At 39.4% G+C, this 14,694-nt stretch overlaps 1 protein-coding gene across 1 annotated transcript in view; it reads left to right on the plus strand.

Annotated features, from left to right (window-relative positions):
* The window catches only part of ELOVL4 (ELOVL fatty acid elongase 4), a 37,677-nt gene extending 32,381 nt beyond the window's left edge, over positions 1-5,296 (plus strand). The window contains exon 6 of the mRNA XM_066179638.1: positions 478-5,296. Coding sequence (XP_066035735.1) covers positions 478-753 — 276 coding nt within the window. The 3' untranslated portion in view covers positions 754-5,296. The remainder of the gene's footprint in view (positions 1-477) is intronic.
* Positions 5,297-14,694: the final 9,398 nt, after the last annotated feature.

Consider the following 14,694-nt stretch of genomic DNA (forward strand, 5'->3'; position numbering starts at 1 on the left):
GTGTTGCCTCTGCGTGGATTTACATTTGCAGAGCTTTGGATCAAATGCCGCTCCTTCCAAAAGTTCTTCTCTGCCTCACACTTCTCAATTAGAATACTTCCTGGAGATGGAAGCCTTTATGCAAATTTGAAAAAAAAATGCAGCATAGATAATAGTTGTGTGAAATATAATCTAATGCTTCCTTGCTGGTTGTTTCAGCTGAATAACTAAAATATGTTCAAAATATAAGAGAAAAATCCAGATTGCGTATTATCTTCTCATTTTCCTGGTTCTGCAAACTGATGCCAGATACAACGATAAATTTGATGTTCCTGGTCAAGCATAGATGTGCCTGTATGAATGTGACAGCCAAATACAGCTTCCCTAGCACCTTCCAATTCAGCAGTTTTCATTACTTAATGAATTGGTATAAATTGATGCACTCAGACCTACGGAATGTATCCAGATGTTTTTGATTCTACATTTTCTGTCTTTCAGGTGCAGTTCCATGTGACTATTGGCCACACAGCCTTGTCTATTTATATTGATTGTCCTTTCCCTAAATGGATGCACTGGGGTGTCATTTTCTATGCTGTCACCTTCATTTTCCTGTTTGGTAACTTCTACTATCGGACATATAAGCTGCCCAAGGAACCTGTAAAGAATGGCAAAATAGCAAATGGTGCTGTTGCAAATGGAGTAAGCAAACCAGAAAATAATGCGGTGGTGGAAAATGGAAAAAAGCAGAAAAAGGGAAAAGCAAAAGGAGAGTAACTTGATCCAGGCCTTAACCATTGTTGGCAGTGAGGAACCTCCAGTTTGGTTTATAAAAGGAAGAAAAAAACACTATCTGTACCAATTAACCTTAGGTTACTGAAGAGCTAGAACACAGATATTTTCATTATTTATGAAGATTGTTTTAAGAACAACACTAAAGTTGAATTTCTATTGTAATTATGTAATTATCATGCATATGGTCTCTGTGTAAACTTGTAGACTGCTGGTGTTGGTGAATGTAAGGAAGAATTGCAGTTGATTCCATGTTTAGCAGTCCAGAAGTTAATACTACCATTGATACAGGCAGTTAATACTACCATTGATACAGGCACCCACATTTCTCGACGGGGTGGGAGGGAGGGGAAGGAAGTAGTATTTGAATACTTGTGCTTTCTTTCCAGAAAATTATTAAATTTCAAATTATGACGTATTATCTAATCAAAATGCGCAACTTTTCTTGTCCTCCTTGGAGAGTACCTTCAGACAAAATATGTGCTGTCAGAACAGTGTTTGACTTTTCAGACATTACTTGATTTAATTGAGTATCTGTTACAGTTTGGTTTTTGTTTTATTATTTTTTCTTGTGTGGAAATATACCTACCTCTTCATCTGCTGGAAAGAATATTGAGCATTAAATAACTGGTTTCTGAAATATGGAGTCCTCTAATCTAAATATCTGTTAATACTAATTCAGGAGAACGTGTGTTTCCCTGTGGGAGTAAAAGGGATTTTTGGTGGTATCCTTTGATCAAGTCATCATTTTAATGTAAACTGACATTTTGGAGTGGTACTTTTAGTAGAGCCAAGTCAAGAATACATTTTAATAATGAACGAATATATTGGTTGAAGCAAGCAGTAAAAATAGGCTTGTTGTTCATGACCTGCATTAAATCTGAGGCGCTGACTGATACTCAAAATGGGAAGATAATGCTACGGTGGGGAGAAAACAGCATGCAATTCCATTTAGAAATGTTGTGTGCATGGGCAGCCATGCTAACTACAAGACCAACCATCACTTTATTGGGAGAGAAAATTTGGTTTAAAAGTACTAAGTACAGCAAACATAAAACGTTGGAAATGTTGCTATTGCTTCATACCTGTCAAAAGTCTGTTAGACACTTGCAGACAAAATATTGCTGATAGACAGACCACCATTATAACTCAAAACTGCTAAAATAAGTAGAAACTTTTGGATGGATTTTCATTTACATGTTACATAAAGTACTTTCTAATATTACTTTTATGAAGAAAATATGGAAATATTTATACTCCTTCTGAATAATGTGATTACTAAGAGATACATTTTGAGCTGCTTAGCATGCAATGACTAGAGGATGGGTGGAATTAGAAACTATATCCTGCATCACTGTGTTCCTTGGCCATCACTGCAAGAGCTGCATTGTTACTGTCCAAATGCATTCCCCCCCAGTTCTGGTCAAAAACATATCCAGAGATAGCAACAAACATATATCTGGCAAGTGGCACCGTTGGTGCAGAAAGAGTACACGGAACTGTGAGTGTAAAAGTGAGTGACACCTTTAATAGATTTTTGCATCTCAATCATCCATTGACTGTTTATAATATTCGAGCAGGTCACATATTCTGTGTCTCAGGTTTGTCTTGTCTCTATTAAAAAAAAAAAGTCTAAACCCAGGAAACAGGTCCAAGGAAAAAAAGTTTTGGATATTGTCTGTTGTGTTAAAAAATAATTCCTAATGCTGGAATTGGTTCAGCTGGAAGGTGGTTTATCCCTAATCACCACCACTGTGGATTATTGGGCAGAATATAGAATTGTGAAAAACTGTCTCTGCTGAACTCAAATGCATGTGACCATTAAGTTTCTTATCTGCTGTGTCTTCTGATTCTTCCAGTCTTTGTAATGATGCTTTTTGCATTTGCATAACTGCATATTTAAGTAGGGTGGCATGGGGAAGAGGGATGGTGATCTACCCTTCCTTCTTAGAGAAATGCCGCTACCCTTAACGAAGGCAAAATGCTGTCTGACTCAGTAAATTTGGAATGGCTAAAGGAGTAAAGAACTACAAAGCAGTTTTACAGCACACTTGGCACTCCAAAGTAGTGACTGGTGTAAATACAGTTACCCTGCTGTAGTTTCAAGGTCGTTTACCCCACTTTGATTAAAGGGTAGCTTCTTTCTATTGGCCATGGGATGTGGGCAGCTAACTTATAAATCTGTATAATTCCTTGAATTTTGTTAAATTGATCATTTGCTCTGTCATTCATTCAATAAGCCAGATCAGCTAAACTGATACTCTTCATGTGATCTAGCTCTGAAGCAGCATACCGGGGAGTCTTCCAGTACAGGTTCAGTTGTATCTTTGCTCCACTTTGAGTTAGGAAGTATGTCTTTCATGATGGTAAATATTTAAATAACTGAAAATTTTTCCCCTCATCATGCATGGAAGTGGATTAAAGTTGATTGGTTGATTGCAACTTGAGCCTTGTTGACGGAACTTGAGTAGAATCTTACTGTCAAACTGTGGGGTAATTGTTAAATTCTAAAAAAGTGAAAAAAAATCATTGTGAGAATGCATGTGTACATACACATCATGTTGTCTGGCCCTGTGCATAACACCAGTTTGAGAGATTGCCATTTCATGGGAAAAAAACCCCAGTTATTAAATTACTGGAACACTGCTGTTTTGAGTACATCTTTTGCAGTATGACTTTCCTAGGTCTACTTATGATATATTTGATTGTTCGTGTAATTCATGTCCCATTACAATCTTGAATATTATGGCCTTATTAAATGTGCATTTTTGTAGGCATGGTCTTGAGTGCAATATTTCTGTTTCTGACTATGCAGCCAGACTCATAGAATACAGGGCTGAACTTGTACAGCTTTTGTTTTTCAAAATATGAGGCAATAATGCACATGTGAAGTATTGACAGATTCATTTGAGTCATCTTTGAGTCTAAGGAACCTTAAAAATTTGCCATGAAAGTATGTATAAATATGTGTATTTTCTATATACAGTACTGAAATTCAAATTATACAATCTTTTGCAGTACAATTATTCTTTACAGGGTTATTGGGGTTTTGTTCTTCTAAATCCTTTCAATTTATTGGAAAATTAAATACAAACCATTTGAAACTCTTTTTTTTTTTTTTTTTGCCAATGAATGGTAATTTTTTGCTAAGAGTTCTGAAGCTCTTGGACCAGAGTCTCTAAATATTTGATGCCATATAAGTAATATCATTTCATTTAGCCTCATCTCTAGCAGTGACAGTTGTTGGATTATTTTAGCACTTTTTCAGTGTAAAATTAAATACAAATTATCTATACATGTGTGTATATATATATATATGTGTACACATACATAGTGTATGTGTGTGTATATATGTATGGGTTCTTAGCAGATTCTTTCAATATATCTGAAGTAAATTATATTTCTTGAATGTGAATTTGGCAGGAGCTAATAGAATGATTCCTACAGCTCCAGCAGTAAAATGAAGCAATTTGCATTCCACAGATCCAATATCAGTCTTGCAAACATAAATAGTATTTGTCAGTCATTTTAGACATAGGATGGCAAACATGACAGAGCCATTTCTACCAGCGTAATAAATATTTTTGAGGCATCAGTTGTAGATTCTGAGGGGAGGGATCTCAACTCAGGGTAGCTGGGGAATTATGCTGTATTATAGTAGGGATCATTTTAGTATCAATAACTTGCTCTAGGTGAGTCTTTGAAATCATTGCAATCATATTCTATGTTTAACAGAAAACTTCTAAAAATAAGTCATAAAGTCATAAAACCATTTGGGTTGGAGAAGACCATTAAGATGACTGAGTCCAACTATTTGACAAATGTTTCTCTGCAAGTTCAAAAGCATGGCCTATTTGATTATAGGACCATCAATTACTTCCAGCTCCAGATCAGGAGAAAAAGGTGAAGGCAAAATGAAAATGCTACGCATTTTTTTCAGGTTGACCTAAGGGCACGTTTCTTCAGAATAAACACTTGAACTGCATGTGCTGGGAAGGGAGGTAAGAAAGGACAAATAGCTTTTGTGATGCAAGATCTCAGTCCTAAAATAGCTTACAAGCACTAGCTATCTCTTGAAAACTTGAATAAAACTGTTCATGGTGCATAAAGTTAAACCTTGCATGAAGCTAGTATGGGCTGAGAGTCATATTTAAAATGAGATCTATTTCAGTTAAAATTGAGGAGAATGGGGAGGTAATTAACTATCTGGATAGTGTATTTATCTTGGTTAGAAATACAGAATTATCTAATTTGATACCTAAAGCAAGACACCCATATGACATCTCATTGCACTGCAGTCTGATGCGCCAGCCCCTTTGCTAATGTAAGCGGAGGGAGCTCCATGGAAGTGAGTGGATTCGTTCCCATTTACCTCAGCAGAGTATGTTGAGCACTAAAGAGCAGAGAAAATACTTGCTTTCTGCCAATATCCCAGGAGGACTGAGGGAAATGTATGGTTCAGGGTGCTGCTTTTGCATAAGGTGTTCATGCTTTTGTAAACATTAAAAATAAACGTTACTTTTTTTCATGCTGTTTGAGTTTGGTTTTATACATTCTATGTTCTTCTGTGTCCCATCTTGCCTCAAGATGCCTACTAATTTTAGTGTTGTGCAGATTGTGTGATGTAATCTGTTTTGTTGCCCAAAGTTTGAGAAAACCGTTTTTGTGACACATCCTCCCATTTTAAGGTAACAGGAACTTCCTAATTTTGAATATTGTCCCCAGATAATAGCGAAGTAGGCTTTGAAATCACCCTTAGGGAACTGACTGAAAATAGAATGCCCACTTAAAACAAAAACCAAAACCCTTAAGTTTCCTTATTTGGTCTCGGAAGTGTTAACAATTAGGAACGCAATTAGCCATGAAGTTTAGCTTTTGCTGGGCACTGTGTGTTGTTAATGAAGTCTCTCATCCTGGAGAATCTGGAGCACTTTTGGCATTAGGTGCAATTTGTGGGTACATGTGCTGGGTACAGTGAGTTCCTTCATTGTCTGCCAAGTAGGATCTCTGTAATCAACCTTACAATATCAAGTTCCACCCATGTTGCATTCCTAGAACCTCAGTGCACATAGCTATTCCAGATGTCAAGTAGTAGAGAATCAAGTCTGCCATCATAACAAAATATGGTGTGGTCAATTATGGCTTGCACAATTCCCAGCTATTGCTTCAATACACTGCTTACATCCTCCCTGGAATCAGAAAATACAGCAATTGTTCAGAACAAGATTTGTCCCTTAGATGAATAACATGTGCTGGGGTAGGCTGTCTCTGCAGGCATCTTTCTCATAACTATTCTCCACCAGTAATTAAAAGAAGAAGATGGTCAAATCAGATTCATCGGATGACTGGATAGAATAGACTAGATCCTCTGATGTTTGATTTTTTTTTTTTTTTTTTGGTATCATTTGCTTCTTATCATCTGGGAAATTGGGGTTCAGTGAGGGAAGGGTTTTATTACCTGTTTTCTTGTTCAGCTCAAAGCACTGGATGAACATGGGCTCCTCTCAGACACACACATGAAGCTTGTACTCAAAAACAGCTGTGAGGGCAGAGCCTTCGTGGACTAGTGGCTTTCAGTGTCTTTTTATGCTTTTTCATCACCTCATGAATGCAGGCACACTTTTCTGTTGACTGCCTGACATGTCAGTGACATGGCATTTGACTTAATTAAAGAGATTCTTATTGATGGGCAAGTTTATGTCTCTTGATCATCCAGGCCCTTATTAGTTCACACTATAAAACGATGCTGACAGTTCCTGCCAGAGCACTGCACAATCAGTGCTGCTTTGAGGGAAAAAGCTATTTGCGTTTTGATTCAGTAGGTGGGAATTGATGGCATCACTGCTATCTGTCAAATCAGTATCAGGTAGGTTTTGGTTTGCTAAACAAAAATAAATCTTTGATTTTTTAAAATTATTCGAAGTGTTTTCTGTCCTTATCTTTAGCTAGAGAGCTATTATTCTTGCAGTGGTATAACCTTAATTTGTTTGATGAGGAAACTACTATTATGTTAGGGGTTTTTTGAGGTGTGTTTGTGAGAGAAAACTAGAGAAATAGAAGAAACAACTTGGGCCAAAACTAGGCAACGTGAGGTAATTGTTCCTCTATGGTTTTTGCTGTTGCCCCTAGATGTTGCAGGAGTTAAATGATTACTCTGTAACTGTTATTGCTGTGTATTCGTTAGAGATGCTGTCATGGTATGCAAGTAGTGCATAAGTACATTCTGAAGTACATAAAATTTGCTCTGTCTTAAATGACAATCAAGAGAGTGATTTATCTAACTACAAATGCTTGGAGTCAAAGTAGTGACAAACATCACACTCCTGCGTTGGCAGGACTCAGTCTGTATTTTCTCATTAATAATCTTCAGAGCTTCTGAGTAGCTTCTTGCAGTAGCACAAAGCCCTCCAAAGCTGAAAATTGCTGTATAACTGCTAAAAATCTATTTTTGCGGAGCATCTCTTACTGCTTTGTTTCTTTTTGTACATGTATCTTCAGGTCAGGTGCTTGTTTACTAAATTATTCCAGAATAGGATGTATGTCATAGAAAGATCTTGTAGTAGCTGCAAGTGAGTAAAATGTTAAAATAAACTTTGGAGTGTTTTACAGTCAAGGGTTTCAAGTCCATGGCATCATTTGGTACACTGGCTTCACCTCAAATGCAGCTCTTGTGCACAGGGTACAGCAGTTTGGGTCTACCCAGACTGATAGGAATTTTTATTACTGAACAACATTCTCACCTAGAAATTGGTGTCTGACCTGGTTTCAACACATTTGGCAGGTGGCACAGAAGTCATCCCTGGGCCAATGAGGGTTTTTTTAGCTCTACCTATTCTCAAAACATCAGACTTGACAAGGGGTGTTGGAACACTTTCTGCTGACAGCATGAGGTACAAAGTTTGGAGAAAATGTGTCCCTGGATTCAGTAGACAAATCCCTGGATTTGTAGAGAGTGTAGCATGCTTTTCAGTTCTTAGTTGCTTGACATAAACCAAATATGCTGGAAATGCTCCAATGAAGTAGAAAAAATCCACCACATTGTTGGGACTTACTCAGAAAATGAAAGTTTAGGTAATAGCTAGTTCTTTACTGAAAAAATTCCCCTTTTTTTTCTGCTTTGCCCTCTTCAATTTGCCTTTCTGCTCTGCTAGAGTGGCTCTTTGGATGAATACTGTGGTGTGTGTTCAGGGAATAGCTTACTGCTGTGATTTGTCACTGGGGCATGTGAAGTGACTTTTCTTGCAGTCTGAAATGCCAAATAGTGGCCGCACAGTCTGAGCAGGTTGACTAGTAACAATATTTTTCATTTAATGATCTCAAAACAGGGTGTTCTGGATACAATAAACTAATAGAAGGAATAGCTTTTATTAAATTTTGTCTTCCTGCTTAACAAATGCGGGGCTACAAGGACAAACTGCAGTTTTGTATTCTATGATATGAAGGCACACTGTACATTCATAACCAGAGTTTTAGCTGTGAGAAACAGAGATGACTGAGCTATAAAATCACCTTGTTAGAGATTTTATACTGAGCTCTTCTGTGATGACAATTTAATAAGTATCAGATATTTATATAATCCGACTTCCGGGTATTTTTATTTTAACGTCAGGTAAGTTTTCTTGCACAGATAAAATCCCTCATTATGCCTTTTGATGCTTTTTGGTATTCTGTAGGTGAAGTTTCACTTACTTCAGTGAGGATTTTCACTAAGAACAGTCGATGATGCTAACAGGATTTATAAAAGTTGACTTAACATCTAGACCTCACATTGCACACTAGGAAATTTGGAATATAATAGAAAAATAGGGTCCAAAACCTTTAATTTTTTTTCCACTTTGGTTTTTTGGTGTTTGTGTTCATTGGGTTTGGGGTTTTTTTGTGTGTGTGGATTTGTGGGGTTTGTTTGTTCCTTTTGGGTTGGTTTGTTTGTTTGGAAGACTTCACAGTGAAGGTATAATTACTTTAGTAAAAATACTAGGAGTAGTAATGTATTTTGAACTTACACAGTGTTGGCTGTGGCAGAATCCTTACTGAGAAAACTGTTTTGTGGGGCAGACGAGTGCATGGGTGAAATTTTTTCTTGCTTTATGGCACTGTATTAAATCTGCCTTTGATAAGGGGTGAGATATGAGACTTTCATGTGCAATGCTTGTAACTCAAGCTCTCCTTAATGCCTCTACTTGCACCAGCACTATGGAATACACCCATACTACCATCTTGATAAGCAGTTGGCATAAGTTGCCTGTCTCACAGGTCTATAAAATCTCTTGGATACAGAAAGTGTTGTCTGAAGCCTGTCGAAAGCTACAGAGGGATTGATTTACTAAAATCCTTGAGCTGAACCATTAGAACAATTCAATTCCAAATTAATCAAGCCTGTAATTTTTGTTTGTTTGTTTGTTTTGGGTTTTGGGAGGGTTTTGTTTTGGTTTTTTGGTGGTTTTGGTTTTTGTTTTTTGGTTTTTTTGTACTCAGACTCACAGGGTGCCTTTCAAAATATATTTCAGCGTATTTTTGGCAGTGAGACAATTTTTCATTCTTTCAACACCTTGAGTCTGACTTTGCCAGCCTCTGGTCCAGCCACTGGCTATCAGGGAGCAGCACTCTGCTATTCATGGCAAGTGTTAGAAGATGGCTGCTCAGCTCAGTAGGAGATGCACTGACTAGAGGGAATCCATTTACTTTGTAGTGTTTTTTGTTAGGAATTTTAACTGACTGGGGAATAAGTGGGTATTTTAATCTGACCAAAATATTCTTGATATTTTCTTCACATTATCTCTTGATGCATGTTTTCATGGGGAGTAGGAACATGTGGTGTAGGAACAAAGAGATGCACAAAGCATTAGTCGTTTGCTTGCTTTTACATTGCAGATATGCTGAAAATAACATGGTGTTTTAGCCAGACAAAGGATTTGACACTCTGTTCTCAGTTTTTGGTGTAGCAATTTTGGCAGCATGACATCTTCGAGACAATGTGATTCTTTGTTAAAACAGCAGTAGAATGCTGTGCATTGCCTCCTTCACTGAGCAAATTTCCCATTATAAGCATACACCAGACACCAAGATTAGTTCTCAACATCATTGTGACCTGGTGAGTAGTGCATTCTGGATCTAAATTACAAATTTAAAAGAATTCCATAGTCTGCCACAAAAACAATATAGTCAACGGCTTTTTTTTTCCCAGCAATGTGACTAGGCCAGGATATAAAGATTATTAGCTGCAAAAGCTATGTTTACCAACTAGGAATTCAGAAAAAGAAGTGAAAAATCTCAACAGATTGTTTGTGTACTATTTCCTTGATTTTAATAAGTTTTAAAAGTCATTGCATACAATACAAATTTGTCATGTCTTTCTTCAGCTTTGAGGAATAAGGTAAAGAAAAGATAAATCTCTGAACTGTGCTTATTGAGGTTATTACTTACTGTTCTTTTTGTGCCCTCTTCTATTTCAGTAGCTAAAGCTATCAAATCGAGAAATGCCCTCGTTTTTGCTTATTAATGCTATTTATTTTAAGAAAATCAGTATCAGGTTTTAAATCTCCAGCTGGAGCCCATTTCTCTTTGATGCTTAGATAAAATAGCCATTCCAGTTGAGAAGAATGCTTTAAAGAAGAGGTTGATGATACACTCAATCAGAGGTGAGGGTTGGCTAATTAACTACATTTCTTAATTTCTTTTTTCAGCTGTTATAATGCAATCTGACTGTTTGTGCCAGAATTTCAGGTCTTGAAACTGGAACGTCCAGAGCAAAAGGAGCATTTTATGTTAGCAAGGAGGAATTCATCCACGCCCAGTGGGATGGCCCTGCTGCCCCATGAAAGTTGAAAGAATAAGAAAGCATAGCAATATTTGGCTCTGACCCATTTTTAAAATTACAACATTCTCATCACTGGTCAATCCTATTTCTTGGGACTGGTTTACCTTTGAGGATTTATAGGATTGACTGAGCAGCAATTTAAATATGTAAATAAATAAGAATAACAGATGTAGGATATCTGTTGCAGGTGATTTAGTAAGGAAAGTGAAAATTCCCACAGCCAGAAACTGCATCCGCTTGCAAAATATATTTTGGGTGGCATTTGAATTTAGCAGGTTTGCACAACCCGCAAACTGTCACCAGATTGCAGGATGAAGGGACTGATACAGGTGAGTGGTGGTGAAGGCACAGACAGCTGGATGATGCATTTCATTGCAGTGTTTCCTTAGGAAAAGTTGGAGCCCCTCCTAACTGCTGATGATTTTTAAGGAAGAGCTAAATAATGTTCTGGCAACGACAGGAAGGGCGTTTCTGCAGCTCCACCTCCACGGCTTTAGAGCTTTAACTGATGGGCAATCTTAAAATGGCTTTTCTGGCATGTACCTACCACAAAAGCAAAAACTGCTCTTTCCAGAGCTCCTCAACATTGGTGAAAGACCACTCTCAGTTGTTTAACTTTGGGGTGTTCCTTACCTTAACGGATGAGGGAGACCAAAAGAAGACTTACAGTTTACCTTGAATGGCTACTGTGAAAACTGTGAGAGGTTTGTACATTTTCCAGTGGTTTACAGGCAAGGATGAGAGGACTAAACAAGTTTTGAGCAAACACCCTTTTCTGCAGTGTGGTGTCATGCCTTAACAATAGTGTTATCCCTCTGGCAGGGCTATAAAGTAAGGAGATTTTAATTTAACAGTAGAAAGCAGAGTAGGTTTAATTTGTGCTAGTCCGAGGTCTTTGTTAATATTTTTTTTTCCAAGGGAAAAAAAAAAGAGACATTTACAAAGTGGTTGGAATACCTGGTAAACAATCAGAAACAAGACCTGCAAGGACTTGGGTAAGAAAGACTCTCTCCTTTGATCCTGTTCCTTCTGCAGCGTGGCAGGCTAATACAGGGCTGGTTCTGCGTCTGCAAGCTCAGTGCAGGACCTGTCACTCTGTGGGGCTGTAAATGAGTTCCTGCAGCCACTGCTGCCTCCTGGGACATGGTAGTGTGGAGAAACACCGAGAACTAGCAGAGCTTTTGCTCTCCTGCCCATCCCCAGAGCACCCTGAATCTTCTCGTGCAATGAATGTGCCACAACACGTGATTTGTACCGTCACAGCTTTTGTAGTTTCTGGTCTGGGATAAGAGACTGAATTAGTTTGCACAGCATTAAACAGGAATTGTGCTGAATGCTGAAATCAAATGCCAAATCCCAGTATCTTATTCATTAATAAGGTCTTTTTTAATTTGGGATGTAAATAAAAAAAACTCTAGATGAGCATTTTCTAACAAACAGCTGAAAAGCAGTTACATGGAAATATTCATAATTGCTGGAAATAGAACTAAAATCATTTTGCTTATAAAGCTTCTAGTATGACAGCAGTTGTGTTAGCTAGAAAATCAAAAATTGTTCATTTTTGCTACAAACGTCTAGATATACACACACGGACACCCATCTTCCCAATCATGGTGCTGCACTTTCTACTTTTTTTATAGCTCTTGCAATGTAAATTGCAAAATGCCCAGCACCTTTCTGGTGTTATTCATGAGCATTCCCAGATACACCAATTTGCCTGCCTATGTGCAAGCCCTAAAGCCTTTGTCAGCTGCACAACAGCTTTTTGACTTTGTCTCTGAGCCATGGGAGGGAGATTTTTATAACATCACAGAACTCCTCTGTCCTGAAGCTCCAGAGCACTTGGAGTAGTACAGTGCCAATGATCATCTGGTTTTATGAGGTGTTTTTATATAAGTATTTTATCACCCTTTAATGAAGATTAATGATGTGACAGTACCACAGCCAGAAACAAAAAATACTACAAATGGATGTGTTTGAAAAGCCAGCAACAGCTCAGGGATGAGACTGGTGGCTTCCCCAAAAAGGCTCATCAGCACAGGGAAGTCCAACCCCTTCACCTTGGCAAGGGGATCAGTGTCCCCACGGGGCTGGCAGTCACCTCTCCACTTCACCCATTCCCTGTTTCCTTATTCCAAACCTAACCCTCAGCTCATGCCCATTGCTTACAGAAATGGTCAACCAGTCTGGCTCCTGCTGCAGCAGTGCTGGCTCAGGCAGGAAAACATGCCAAAACCTCACCAAGCAACAGGGAAACATGAGCAGGTTTGGTCTTGGTGTCGCCCAGGCTGCCTCTGAAGAACACTGGCCTGCTGACAGCCCTACATTATCTCCCCTGCCACCTTTCCCATCAGCTCATCCTGCTTGGCTCTACCAGTGACTCAGTCTATTAAATAGGCGTCATATTTTATTACAAACCTGAGCTGATTAATTACATGCTGTTAGGCAAAAAAAAATGCAGGGCAACTGCAGAGGGGAGTGGTGATGCAATGGAGGTGCAAACAGAAAAGTTGTCACTTCTGGAAAGGGAGAGAAAAGGATTAAAGAGCTAAACATAATGAGAAGAGCTGCTTTCCTAAGTGGATCAGTCATGGGAGGCATTGGGAAAGCATGACATCACATGGGAAGCACTGCCACCCACCATGCCAGGGCCTTGCAGCTCCACTTGCAGGCCTGGAGAGATGGGGAGCTCCTTGTCCCTCTTCAAAAGTAGTCATTGCCATCAGTGCTAATTAAAACAAAAAATGATGATGCATTTTAGAAGAGATTTTGCTTTAAAAGGGAAGCATCTGAGCTAGTATGGGGGGATCCAGAAGAAGGAGAGTTTGGAAACATGGTGCTTCCCTCTGCCCAGCAGTAAAGCAGGAGGAGGAAGTGCCTGCTCATCCTGGCTGTTTGGGTCAGCATCCTAAGTATGCAGTCTAATCAGGAAAGGGCAAAGCACCTCTTCCCAGGAAGACATGAGGAGTTTCTGGCAGCTCTGTGTCTCAGCTGGCGCCTGTGGGTAGGGAGGACACACTCCATCCCTTTAAGAGGAAAAGCAAGCATGAGGAAGATGAGTAAGGCCAGGGAGGGTGGTGACTTTCCACTGCCAGATCTGTCTCTTGCGGCACAGGGCGGGATTGCCTGTCTTTCAAAAGAAGGCTCACACACACACACACACACACAAACACTCACATACAAGCACCGTTTAAAAACAATTTGGAAAGTTTGGGTCCAAGGCAAAGGGTTAGTGATGTGGTTTAAGAAGCCAGGAACATCAGTAGATGAGAGCATGAATCATTCAAGAGACCTTTTGCAAAGGGGAAGTCAGCAGGTATCACACTGAAATTACCATGGGTGGCAGATCACACCCTTTGAAGCGCTGGCTAAGCCACTTTATTTTTTCCTATACATGTTTGTTGCTCATGCTTGAAACTACACAGAAAAAAACCTACTTCTGCTTCCTCTGTAAAGCAGCCTGTCTGCTTAGTGCTTGAGCTGGCACATCCCTGGATGGGTGGGTTCACCCTGGCTGGATGCATGGTGCCCACCAAAGCCACTCTATCGCTCCCCTCCTTCACTGGAGGAGGAGGGGAGAGAAAATACAAGACAGCTCATGGGTCAAGGTAAGAGCAGGGAGAGATCACTCATTAATTGCTGTCATGGGCAAAACAGACTCATGTTGGGGAAATTAGTTTATTTTTTTGCCAATTAACACCAGAGTAGGGTAATGCGAAATAAACACATATTTGAAAACACCTCTCCCCTCCCTTCCTCCCAGGAGAAACTTCATTCCTGATTTCGGGAATGTGGGCTGCAGTCAATTTGTCACATGGTTTTTGCTTCTCCTTCCTCCTCAAAAGGGGGCTCCTCACACTCTTCCCCTGCTCCAGTGTGGGATCTTCCAGGGGCTGCAAGTGGATCTTTGCTCCAGTAATGGACCTCCATGAGCAGCAGGGACACAGCCACCTCACCAGTCTGCACTATAGACTGCAGGGAAATCTCTGCTCTGGCACCTGGAGCACCTCTTCCCCCACTTCTTCCCTGACCTTGGTGTCCGCAGAATTGTTCCTCTCCCACATTCTCACTCCTCTCTGGCCAAAACTTGCTCCTGGGCTGTAAATTTT

Source organism: Chamaea fasciata, unplaced genomic scaffold (assembly GCF_029207755.1).
Source record: "Chamaea fasciata isolate MVZ Bird 193981 ecotype frontalis unplaced genomic scaffold, bChaFas1.0.hap1 SCAF_3, whole genome shotgun sequence".
NCBI classification, from domain to species: Eukaryota; Metazoa; Chordata; class Aves; order Passeriformes; family Sylviidae; genus Chamaea; species Chamaea fasciata.